The 12604-nt window shown below is 45.4% G+C and overlaps 1 protein-coding gene across 1 annotated transcript; it reads right to left on the reverse strand.

Annotated features, from left to right (window-relative positions):
* Positions 1-2127: 2127 nt before the first annotated feature.
* LOC136499558 ((E)-beta-farnesene synthase-like) lies at positions 2128-8451 on the reverse strand. The gene is made up of 7 exons (XM_066495168.1): positions 8353-8451; positions 8177-8279; positions 7491-7854; positions 7160-7378; positions 5363-5498; positions 2891-3142; positions 2128-2660 (listed from the first exon to the last, which is right to left on the reverse strand). The coding sequence occupies exons 1-7, from the start codon at positions 8449-8451 to the stop codon at positions 2367-2369; spliced, it is 1467 nt and encodes a 488-aa protein (XP_066351265.1). The 3' UTR covers positions 2128-2366.
* Between the last annotated feature and the right edge of the window lie 4153 nt (positions 8452-12604).

The following is a 12604-nucleotide window of genomic DNA, read 5'->3' on the forward strand; positions in this document are numbered from 1 at the left end:
GCCGGTCACCACCGTGTCAAGGCCGTTCGGCAAGCAGAGGACGAGCGCTGCTGGGCCACGCAGCGTCGAGGCCGCCTCAGCCCCCCAGCCGCTGCTACCCCTACCCGGGCAAGCTGAGGAGCGGGCGCCGCTGGGCCACGCCAGTGGGGGAGCAGGCACCAATGCCTCTCGGTCGTGCGCTGGGCCACGCCGGCACGAAGCAGAGCTTCTAACATTTATCTCTGCCACAGAATATATTTTACAAAAATAAATCGCCTATCTAGTTGATGCCTAATATAAGATTGTAGAAGTGGGTGGGCTCAGTGTACTCGTCCTGTTCAGCCTAGATTATCAACCATAAAATAGTATTTTTCTCTCACAACAAATCAGATTTAGCCGACTTATTTGCCGTAAAAGCCATCAGATCCTCCTCCTAGTACTCCTCCGGTGATGTCATAATGAATAATGGATTCGCACTAAGCGATTGCTATAGACACCACACATAAAAGTGAATGGAGATCACTTGGTTAGGTTTCTTGTGGTGGAATCTGTCCACTTGGGTTTAAGTTCTCGACTTGACACGGGTGCTCGCATTTTCCTGAATTTAACGACGCTATGAACCCGTTCGGCTTACCTTATAATCCGTACTATTCAACTTGTTTTTTTAGTCGGAACAATATTTTTCTCTCACAACAATTCAACGTTTTTCAACCAATTCAACCAAGCTTCAACAAGCCGAACGGGGCCTATTCTTTCAGTGGTAGGCAACGTCTCCATCGACAGCGAGGCGCCAATGGTGACTTCGTAAATCTCAAGATCTACCGGCTCAATCTTTCGAAGGTGCTTATAGGGGTGGGGTTTACGTACGTGTGTTCATAGAGGTAAGTGTGCATGCATACATACGTGTGTTCATTGAGGTGAGTGTGTATGTATACATACATATGTTCATAGGGGTGAGTGTGCGTGCGTCTTGGGGGTGTCTGTGTTTTACTGTGTAATTTGAAAAAAAAAGAATGGCAGCAGAAGACCCAAATGCACTCAAACATGGCTCCTTCACACAGTGCTCTTTTTTTGGAAAATTTTGGTAAAAGAATCATATTTTTTTGGAGTTTATATGCATAATTATGATTTTTAAAAATTAATGGCATTTTTATATTTTAAGAAAATACTTTAATTCTGGCTAATGCCAGAGAGCGCCATGTGGTAGAACCAGGAGACGCCACGTGTCTCCAATTTGGCAGGGACCAATTAGTGTGTGCCTGGTCAACATCAGCACTGACTGGTCAAACAACGATCAACGCTGATCGAGCCTGAGTGGGCTACCATGGGCCGAGTGGGATGACGACGGGTGTGCGCTGAGCTCGAGAAGACCGGCGTCATCGGTGACAACGGCGTGGGCATCCCCATCCTCACCGGCGAGACCGGCGTGGGCAAGACGACCGCCGTGGAGGGCCTCGTGCAACGCATCGTGCGCGGAGCTGTCGACCGTCGTGGTGCTGGCGCCAGCAGCGGCAGGGTGATGGCCGCCGTGCTCTGGTCGGAGGTTGCCCCCGCTGAATGCCGCGACAATGGAGGGGAGGCCACGCTGCTCCGTCAGCCGGAGGCTGTCGCGTACATGCCTGCAAGGCTGGTGCTCAGTGCTCACCGTAGCGTTGTTGATGGTGCATGCAGTCGCGGTCCTGGCCATTGCAGACACGCTCAGAAGGGGATGAGCCGGGCGCCGGAGCAGGGGTGCAGGTTTAGGGGACCGTGGTTTAAGGTGCTCTATGCATATTTCACCGCCACTGTGGTAGCGCCATGTCAGATAAAATGCTCATGTGGCTGTTATGGGCCTGCGGTGCACCATTTAACAAGTTTAGGGATCCAGAAATGCATTTTCAAAGTTCGTTGACCTAAGTGGTACCTCTTGACAAGTTTAAGGGCCGCTCATGCATTTAACTCAATTTCTAATTGGAGATCGAGTGAAATAGGCTTTTTTAAGTTATAAACAACAAAGATTGAAACGTTTTTTGAAGTCATGTTGATGATACACAACAAATATAATTGTGATAACAAACACCTGCTCGCAAAAGCATTCGTAACACATCTTTCATTGTATCTTATATTTTCTTACCACCCAGTAATTGTTACAAAGATAGAAAACAGAGCAACATATGAAACAGACACATAATATTGCTTGCGCAGGTACACAATACATTTAATGAGCTGATGACACATTTCTAACTTTAACCTTTCCAACATTTCTTATTGTATCCTAAATAGCTGACTTCTATAACCTGGTGAAAACAAGTCTGGTGGTCATCACTTTATTCAACATAACTGAAAGTGATTACAGATTTTAAATGGAGTATAATAGCAATGAAACAGGGGCTTTCACTCTTTGGTGCCTAGAATAATAATATTGGCTCCACAAAGAGTTTTGCTATCATATCTTTGATTGTGTGGGAAAAAGTGAATGCATCTGTTTCCTTGTACATGTAGTCCGCTGTCCTTGCAAAATCAACGACTGTTTGTGCGATGACTTTTGGTTGTTCTGTTGATGTAAGGTAGAGTTCCATCATATCCTTCCATGTGTCTTCAGTTAACTCTTTTATCTTCTCACATGCATCATCCATTGTTGTCCCATGCTTCAACATATAACATTGGACCGTAGAAGCATGGTGCCCCACATTTTGCTCACGCTGCAACAGAAAACATCAATATATTCAACAAGGGTGTTCTGCAATTATATGCCTCTCATTAATGAGATACATTCACTACTACAAATAATGATTTTTTATTTGTATCATGTGCAGTAGTTTGGTTACAGCATTATATATTTGGGCTGAAGCTAAATTTACTAAGTTAATATATAGGTGCAAAAATTCACAAAACAAAAGGCTCCTGCACATTTTTAAATAGAAGGAAATACCTTTGTTGATGCAATATCATTCAACAGTCGTGCAATAGTCGTGAAAGACTTGAGAAGTTCTGGATATGCCAAAAGCCACTCAAGAATTTCCTTTGTTATGTTGTCACCCATCCCAACAAATGAAGAACATGCTACTTGAAAGGCTCCCACAGATGGTCCTGAATGTTCTAAGTGTTCATTGATTGTTTCTGGAATGTAATTTTCATTACGCCATTTGATCTCTTGAGAGCTTCCTCGGACCAACACCTTTAACTGCATGCAACATACAGATAAGAAAATTCATATTTTATCTTCACATAATTGACTACTTGTTAAGTCATGCGGATTCCATGAAGATAGTAGTGTGTACTTAATATATATCTAAAATTCATGCTTCTGTGCATGTAAGATAAGTTTTGAATTCTTCTAGTACAACATGTGTCACTACTACAAAAATGGTCTTTCTCTATGGTACTTTCACCTCTAGTTTTAATAAAACCAGCTGTGATAAGTATCACTTCCGGTTTGTGTTACGAACCAGCGGTGATGGGATTATCATTGTTGGTTTATGGTACCAACCATCGGTGAAAATGAGATAATTCCGTGTGTGCCACTGAATGATTCTATAATTCCAAGTGTGCCACTGAATGTTTGGTCTGGACATGAGTACCATCAGAAATATTTTTATGTTCCATACGTGCCACTGCCGTCTAACAGCCGTTAAGTCAATTCCGTATGTGCCACTGAATGATTTCATAGTTCCGGGTGTGCCACTGAATGTTTGGTTTGGACATGAGTGCCATTAGAAATGTTTTTACGTTCCATGTATGCCACTGCCATCTAACAGCCGTTAGAGTACAGCGTAAAAAGACGCTTATGCCCCTCCTTCATCTCTCCTCCTGTGACATTGCTGCTGGGCCCCACCCACCAGTCTTTGCTTTCTCCCCCATCCTCTCTCTCCCATGCTGGCCTTTTCTCCTCACCGACGGCAGTGGCCTCGCCGGCCACCACGCGTCGCGCTCATGTCCTGCAGGCCACCACCGCCGTTCCCCTCGCCGCTTCCCACGCGGTGGCCGAGATCCACAGCTCCCCCGCACCTCCATCCCTCCTCCCTCGCCGCCGACAGCACCCTCCGCGTCGCTCCCCTGCCGCCGCTGTCTCCCACGCGTCGTCGGCCCATCTCCAGCCGGCTTGGCACTCCCCTCGTCGTCCCACAGCTCCCCCACACCTCCATCCCTCCTCCCTCGCCGCCGGCAGCCCCCTCTGCGTCGCTCCCCTGCCGCCGCCGTCTCCCGCATGCCGCCGGCCCATCTCCAGCCGGCGGCGAGGGAGGAGGGATGGAGGTGCGGGGGAGCTGTGGATCTCGGCCACCGCGTGGGAAGCGGCGAGGGGAACGGCGGTGGTGGCCTGCAGGACATGAGCGCGACGCGTGGTGGCCGGCGGGGCTGCTGCCGTCGGTGAGGAGAAAAGGCCAGCATGGGAGAGAGAGGATGGGGGAGAAAGCAGAGGCTGGTGGGTGGGGCCTAGCAGCAATGTCACAGGAGGAGAGATGAAGGAGGGGCATAAGCGTCTTTTTACGCTGTACTCTAACGGCTGTTAGATGGCAGTGGCACACATGGAACGTAAAAACATTTCTAATGGCACTCATGTCCAGACCAAACATTCAGTGGCACACCCGGAACTATGAAATCATTCAGTGGCACATACGGAATTGACTTAACGGCTGTTAGACGGCAGTGGCACGTATGGAACGTAAAAATATTTCTGATGGTACTCATGTCCAGACCAAACATTCAGTGGCACACCTGGAATTATAGAATCATTCAGTGGCACACACGGAATTATCTCGGTGAAAATAGGTCTCATCATCGCTGTCGGTTCGTGTTACCAACCGGTGGTGATTGGGAGGGGGGGGGGGTAAGAACCAGTTGTGATGACGTTTTTGTAGTAGTGTGTGATATATTGAAACAATATTTTCAAAGAAAATAATTAAGAGCAGCCCATTAAACAGAATTATATCCATGAATTAAGTGTAGCAGAGATGTGCACATTTCACTGGATTAGTGGCCATACTAGAAATCGAGTTCGACACTATTACATATAAGAGATGAGGTATGGCCGTATGCATGGGGTGCCAACAATGATGAAAAGCTTGGTCAACATGTTTCGATATGGTTTTGACAACCAATATATATAGGCCTCCAGATGCATCGTACCATTGTGTAGAGGAATCCTAAGGTTTGTTGATAGTCTAAAGAAGAGGCAATGGCGTACTGAACCAATCTGGACATGGGATCGGAAGAGGAAAATGAAAGAGATACCTGAGAGATGGGATACCCAAAGAACTGTCTTTGGATAAGAGTATGTATGTGGAAATTAAAATCAGAGTGTGTGAACCATGACATAGGCTACTAGTTCCCCTTTAACTACTATAAAGTGCATGCGTGCATTTGCTCTCTATAACTAGCAATTAAGAACAAACACAAGACTTGCCACTTCTTTGAGATAAAATGTCCGGAAGCTTCTGTTTGGTCCTAGTTCATCCTCACATGATTCACTTGTCTTCAATAAGTACAGATAGAAATCCTTCATGTATTCTGGAAGTAGTTCTGCAGCATTCTCTTCCCATCTGCATTTTACAATCCATTGAAACCATAAGAGAATCAGAATAGCTGCAGTGCATCTCCATGCAAAGTTTTGAATCAAAATTCACTATACTTGGTTGTGAATTCAGTATCTATTCATGAATAATGGATATTACGTGAATAGCTGAAACATCAAGGACTCGATCGCATATATGTGTGGGCATGATCTGGTAATTGTGCGTATGGTTGAACTAGGGAGGATGGGAAGGATTCAATTATAAAAGCTATAGGTGGAAGAGATTTTAGGCTTTATTATTAACTATTGAACTTCAGAACAAACATCCTCTGTAGCCATATCTATGTTCTCAATTTTTTCACCGTTTAGGATAGAAGCTCACTGTTTTGACTCAGTCGCTGTTGTGTGACCGTGATGCCATCTCTGCTGGTGAGGTGGATCACGACACGAGGGCTAGGCACTTCTGGGAGAAGGTGAATGTGCAGCCGGACAAGATTGGCGGTGGTAGGTTTAGGGATTTGATAGAGGAAGGAGAAGGATCAAAGATCGCAGTCGCATGATGCCATGTAGAAAAATAGAAAGACAAAGGATGGTGATCTTTCATTTATATAGTCAAATGTAGCTTGATGTATAAGAATGCAACATGTACGACACATATATAATGCAAAAGGCTATACATACTACACAAATAAACTAATTACATTTATATGAAAACTAAAACTACCTCTCAAAATCAAAGTATTTTTTGGTATTTGTATAAGGGAGTAGTCTTAACAAAGGGCAATTTAGCAAGGCGGCAGTGGCAAGGGGATAGAAAGTGTTGTTTCTGTTCTTTTGACGAGTCTATACAACATCTATTTTTTGACTGTCATTTTGCTAAATTCGTGTGGCGAACTGTTCATGTTTCCTTTAATTTAATTCCTCCAACTAGTGTTCATAATTTGTTTACAAGCTGATTACACGGGATAAATAGGAAACTGAAATCTAACATTCTTGTGAGTGAAAGTGCAATTTGTTGGGCGATATAGTTAACCCGGAATGATATAGTTTTTGACAAGGCCGTAGCACCATCCTATTTGCAGGTTATCTTTAGGGGGAACCTACTCTATTACAGATGGAGGAGGATCGCCAAATGATGAAGATGGGATGCAGGAATATTGAGACAACCGCGATGGTGGTGTTTGCAAGACACGGTTGGAGATTTAGTAATAGAATTGATATTTAGATGTTGAGTTTGCAAACCTTTCTTTTATTCATTTTGGATCAAAACTTTGTGTTTGAGATTGCATGGACCGCAGTGCTTGTGTTGTAATAAGGAACAACTATATGCATTGGTCGATGCAGAAGGTGGGACATTAATATATTCTCTTTTCTAAAAAAGATAAACTAATTACAATAGATAAGAATCCTAAATAAACTCGCACTCTTAAAGATAACTTCTTAAATTAGTAGAGAAGGGGGAACCTAATATACCACTCCCTCATCATGCCTGGAATCCAATATGCAGTAGCAACTGCCCATGAAACTAGCCCTCACCATGGCACAGGTGATTTACATATGCAATCTATAAAAAATGCACTGATCGATTTGTGGTGGGGTTGGATGACATGATGAAGTTACAAGATCATTAGAGTGCAAAGGAGGCCAATTCGCAAAAAAAAAAAAAAAAGCAAAGGAGGCTCACTGTACCTGTATATTGCTTCAGCAAGGAGCATGGCCTCCTCAGTTGTACTGTAGGTATCCATTATGTCATCTAATATTGTGATACAGGCTGACATCTTCGTAGTTATAACTCGTGTAAGAGAATACTGTGGTTCAAAGCATGCTCCTGTCATCCAGAAATGACATTCTACAATTCTGTCTCGAATAAAACTTAAGTTTGTCCCAACATTAAGCTGCTTCCACCATCTGTCATGATATATATTAAGGTAAATACACATTGAATAATTGAAGTTCGTTAGGCGAACTTTGCAAACTTATTGATAAGAAATTTGCAGTTCAAAATTTGAGTTAAACTTACAGTTTGACCTTTTTTAACTCCTCACAATAAATAAGCTGAAGAAGGTTGAAATTCAATTTTGCGAACTCTAATATGATGTCATTTCGTGCACCTTCCTTTTCATAGATTGGGATATAGTTTCTTGTTTCCAGTATTCTAACCCTTCGGAAGAGAGGTGTTTGAAGGGTAAGAGATACCTCATCTGCTAATGTTGATTCCAAAGAATCTAATACTGCTTCAAGTTGGCGTCTAGTGAATATAATGGCTTCATCAAGTACTTTCTCCCCATGAGTCCTAAGGTATGCTGCATTGTATAAGCTCAAGAGACATTTTGTATCATCTACCCTGAAATTTCCTTCCTTATCTTTAAAACTCGTAAAGACATCTGCAAAAACAATCGAATGAAGAAACGTTGTTTTATCTCCAGAAGTATACAGATTAATGCAAAATACCAAAGTTTCTATCAGACTGGGAATATTTTATAATGATGTACAATTTCCATTTGCTTGCACATGTCATATATATTATCAGATTTTGAGCAGTTCAAAAGTAGATGGTTGATTATACATCAGTGCATTATTGCAGCTGACCTGTTGATAACAAATCCAAGTTTATCCTTTATACTAGTTACCCCGAAAGGGTAATTGTAGTCATCAGATGAAGCATGTATATCAAAATAGCTTGATAAACAATAATGTGTTGATTACCTGATGAAACATAATAACCATGTTTCCGTAGAAGATAAAATCTCAGTGAGACTAAATACAGATCTTCTAGACCTCTTCTAGACCTCGGTCTTAGATGTCTTCCCTAGTTTGAGATCTTTGGTCTTAGATTTCTTGGTGGTCTATCTATGTTACATTGCGCCAGTACTTATAGGCACTGTGGACTCAGCTTGGTGTGGCTCAATCTCTTGGATCGTACAAGCACCAACGGACTCAGATTGACCATATGTATGGTGTGGCTCAATCTCTGCAATCATGCCAGCACTAGAGGGCCTAGACTGGCCACGTCACCATGTGTGCTACAAGGTGTGTGCGTGGGGGTAGTTGGGGTGACTTCTCAGTGGTCTAGTGTCGATCTTGATGGCTGAGGTTGACAGACCTCGAAATGCATGAGACCCTCTTTCAGCACTCGGCATAATATAAAATAATATATAGCCACTCATTTGACTCTTAAAAATTAAAACTATTCTCCATCATATCCACTACGCCAGAACCACGTATTATTAGAGATGCAGATAAAAGTTCAGTAGGGACGTGGGAAAATCACGTCTCAAAATTTATGTCTGATATAAAAAAATCAGTGACACGTAAAAAGGTGTCCCTGATGTTAATACATCATCAGCGACGCGTATTTTAAACAAACACGTCACAGATGGAGCGTCATCATCAAAATACGGATTATCAGTGGTTTTCTTCATTTTGGCGACGTCGACCAACCACAACCACAACCTTTTTTTCATGGTAATCGTCAAAAGTCAAATGAAGGAACAGTTCGTGGCATGAAACTCAAATGAGGAAAAAAAAGCATGAACAACTAGGGCCCCACTAACCATATGCATGTCCCGGTAGGAGAGAGATTTCCGTGCTACATGCCCACACCTCTGTCACCATCTGACCTCATGGGCCACGAAAGCCTAGCTACATTCGAATGTGAAAATGTGTAACAAAATACACATCAATGTTTTAAACAGGACAGGCGAAGTCCAGCTACAGTGTGTATACATAACCGTGTGGAAAATCTCTGACGTGTCTACGTTTTATCAGTTCTTTTTTGAGAGAGAGACTTTTGCCAAATTTTGGTGGCATTTGGCTTTCCGACTGAAGTAACATCAAACATGTGTTTGGATCTTGACACAAGGCAAGTAAACAATGGTAACTTTACCTCTTCTAGTGCTCCACATTTTAGGTGACTAATAACACGAGGGCGGCTACCTACAGATTTGCATCTGTAACGTAAAATTTTGGGTCACACATTACGATAGGGAGGAGGACGCACTACGGAAGCTACTTCTGAAACTGAAAATCACAGGCGTTGACTAACTTCTTTTTTGATTGGAATGAAAAAAAATGACTTCGATTTCGAAGAAAACAAAACAACTTGAGTGGGCAACTCTATCTCAGGACACTCGTTTTGCATGAAATAGGATTTTTCATCAAAACTACTACAAAAATATTTCACGAGACACTACCCAACCATTAACGCAGACTGTTATAAAATACAACCGTCTCCTAAAATACATGAGGACTTGTGGAGGTAGACATTTTATTTACACTAGCGGCTGAAAATTACCCACCTCAGCTCCTAAAATTGATTTACGGAGACAGTAAAAAATAACCGCTCCTAAAATGGATTAACGGAGGTGGGCCAGAGGACCACCTCAAAAAATGAAGGCTATTTTCGAAAGGCCCACCTCTGTAAATATTTCTGAAGCCCAGCCAAAGCCAATATCAAACACACTCTACAAGGCTTATACAAATATGGGGAGTTAGGGTTTCTTTCCGTGACTCTCAGCCTCTCTCTTAGCTCTATCTTCTCTCTCCATCAGCGACAGAGGAAGCGCAGGCGTGGGGACCTCCTCCTCTGGATCTCGTGCAGCCCCTGCAGTGGGCCCCACGGTGGAGCTCACATGGCCCCTGTGGCAGACCTCACGCGGCCCCTACAGCGGCGCTCTCGTGGCCGGGCGTTGTTGCGACGAGTAGCTGGTGAGATCCGGTAGGAGGAGGCAGCAGCCAGCTGATCCGATGCAACGGCGGGGCTACGGATTGGGCGAGGGCTGTGCGAGGGCTCTCCCTATGGTGGCGCGCGCGAAGGCTCTCCTGGCACTGGGATCCGTGTGCCCCGATGGTGGTTGGCCGCATGGGCTGCACCGACAGTGGTAGGCTGCTCGGATCCGATAGATCCGGCGAAGGCGGGCACGCACACGGTGGCTCCAGCGATGGCGCACGTGCGGGCCCCCTCCGACGGCGGTAGACGCATGGATCTGGTGGCGTGCGGGCAGATCCGGCCACCGGTAGCGGGGCGGCGGTGGGCTCGATGGGCTATGTGGATGGGCTCAGCAGGCCACATCCAAGGTCTCTCCTTTTTTATTATTTTTATTTTATTAACATAGGCGGGCATATGGCCGCCTGTGTAAATATGGATTTTCGCAGGTGTTTTCATCGAGGTGGACTCAATGCCCGCCTGTGTAAATTCATTTTGACTGCCTTGGAAAAGATTAATGTAGTGGTGCAAGTCACCAGAAAATGACCCGGCAACGACAGGCTACTGAAGTCGCCCAAGAGTGCTCACACGGGAATCGAGGGGGACACGCCCTCTCGAAACCTCCACGCCGACATAACAACTTGGATTTGCACATTCGAAACAATGCGGCCTCGTGCAGTGAGGATCGATGTCACGTTGCGGAGTGGTTGGCTTCCATAGCGTCGCGCACCATGTGCATTAACACCCTAACTGGCACGAAGACTAAGAAATATCAAAAGACTTCACCAGCGGTAGCGGGGAGGGCACATGTGGAGAAACCGCCCTACTCGCTGATAAACTAGCCCCATAAGGGGGCTCATCGGCTCCTTTGGCCTGCTATCCTGGGAGTTCGAAGGCTAGCCAGTAGACAGCACGTGACCGCTCTAGGACTAGGGGATCAAGAGTGATGGGCACTATGCGATGGGCCCACTAGCGGTCTCTAGCCTCGATACACGGAGAGCCTTGTTCGTTGGAACATGCAGCCTGAGCCTAGGAAGCCTGTTTTTGAACCCGTTGACAGGGGTGGGTCTTCGTGTCAAAAAATGCCCTGATGGTAGGCTAGGTAAGCGGGGCGCCTCATAGATGCCCAGATCCCATGGTCCTCCGATGGATTGGCCGGGCTATCGCTCTGGCTTTTCTGGTTTGAAGCTCACCGAGGGCGTTAACCGACCAAGAGTCATGAAGACATCCCTCACATCCTCAAACATACATCTAACCCAAGACAAAAAAAATCAAGCCGCTTGGTCGGGCCACTGCCTGTGATCAAGAAAAGCCCTTCATCGCCACCCCGGATCCAACCCAGGAGGCCATCAAGGGCTTGGGGGCTCCTGACGAGAGTCCAACATAGGGGTGTGTTAAACCCTCAGATTAAGGGCATGATAGTCCGGCTAACGCCCTAGCTGATTCTTCTAATTAGTCAGAGGCTACACCCATTGTGTGCGCTCGTGCGCACCCTCTAGCAAACAGAGGATAACTCGATGGGCCACAGACGCACCACTCCTGAGGAGAACCATAGTGTCAAAGGGACATGCCAAGAGAGGCCAAGTACCTCATTCAAGCCAACTTCCCTTGGGGGCTCGGGGGCTCGGCCATGGCATAGGGAGTTCCTAACCTAGGGGAGCCCCTGCCAAGCAAAAGCCCCTACAGTCATCCCAACCTTGGCTCAGGTGGAGCGCTCACCCCAGGCAATCCTGGAAACCAGCCCCGGAATCTATTAGGTGTACGGAAGGCACGATGGTAGCAGACATCACCTGGCAGTCAGGACCAGGCTGCAACAGTGGCGTCAGAGGGCGGTTGCGATTTTATCGGTGCCCAACTACAAAACAAAAGGAGGACCGACGATGTAAAGAAGAAGAAGACTACTGAAGCATAGGGTGTGAAACCCTATGAGAAACCATTCGCATTGTACCCCTCTCGCCTCCCTGGTGTATAAGGTAAGGCATGGGCTCATGTAGAAGGGAACGAACCCAATGAGATTGTGATCAAACCACAAGACAATTGATCTTGGACATCCTGAGAGGATACCAAACCCTAGATTGGCATAGCACTTCCCCCTACGCCTCACTCTCGATTCCTCTATAGTAAGAACTCTTGATTGAGCATTCGTAACACAAAGAACACTACTGCTGGACGTAGGGCTCAGACACCGAACCAGGATAAACCCCTTGTTTTTTGAGTGCTTAAGCCTCAGAGGTACCCATATCAACCCACGTCGAACGACCCGATATTATTGCCACGGTTACGAACCCATGACACCCGGGCTCCTTGTCATTTGACTCCACTGAATTCAATTAGTATGGAGCCCATATATATAAGGGATTACGCTTATTTAGTTGCTTAGCCCACTACGCCTAGTCTCAAAAAGCTTTGGGCTTGCTTTACATGTGGTT

This window comes from Miscanthus floridulus, chromosome 13 (genome assembly GCF_019320115.1).
Source record: "Miscanthus floridulus cultivar M001 chromosome 13, ASM1932011v1, whole genome shotgun sequence".
Classification (NCBI taxonomy): Eukaryota; Viridiplantae; Streptophyta; class Magnoliopsida; order Poales; family Poaceae; genus Miscanthus; species Miscanthus floridulus.

What these genes read in the sequence shown, in the direction of transcription:
- LOC136499558 (XM_066495168.1), bottom strand. Translation starts at nt 8,451, where the DNA reads ATGATTGCAGAGATTGAGCCACACCATACATATGGTCAATCTGAGTCC. An exon ending in CTTGCTGAAGCAATATACAG is followed by an intron (nt 5,499 to 7,159) that starts GTACAGTGAGCC and finishes TGTAAAATGCAG; the next exon opens with ATGGGAAGAGAATGCTGCAG. An exon ending in ATGATATTGCATCAACAAAG is followed by an intron (nt 2,661 to 2,890) that starts GTATTTCCTTCT and finishes TTTCTGTTGCAG; the next exon opens with CGTGAGCAAAATGTGGGGCA.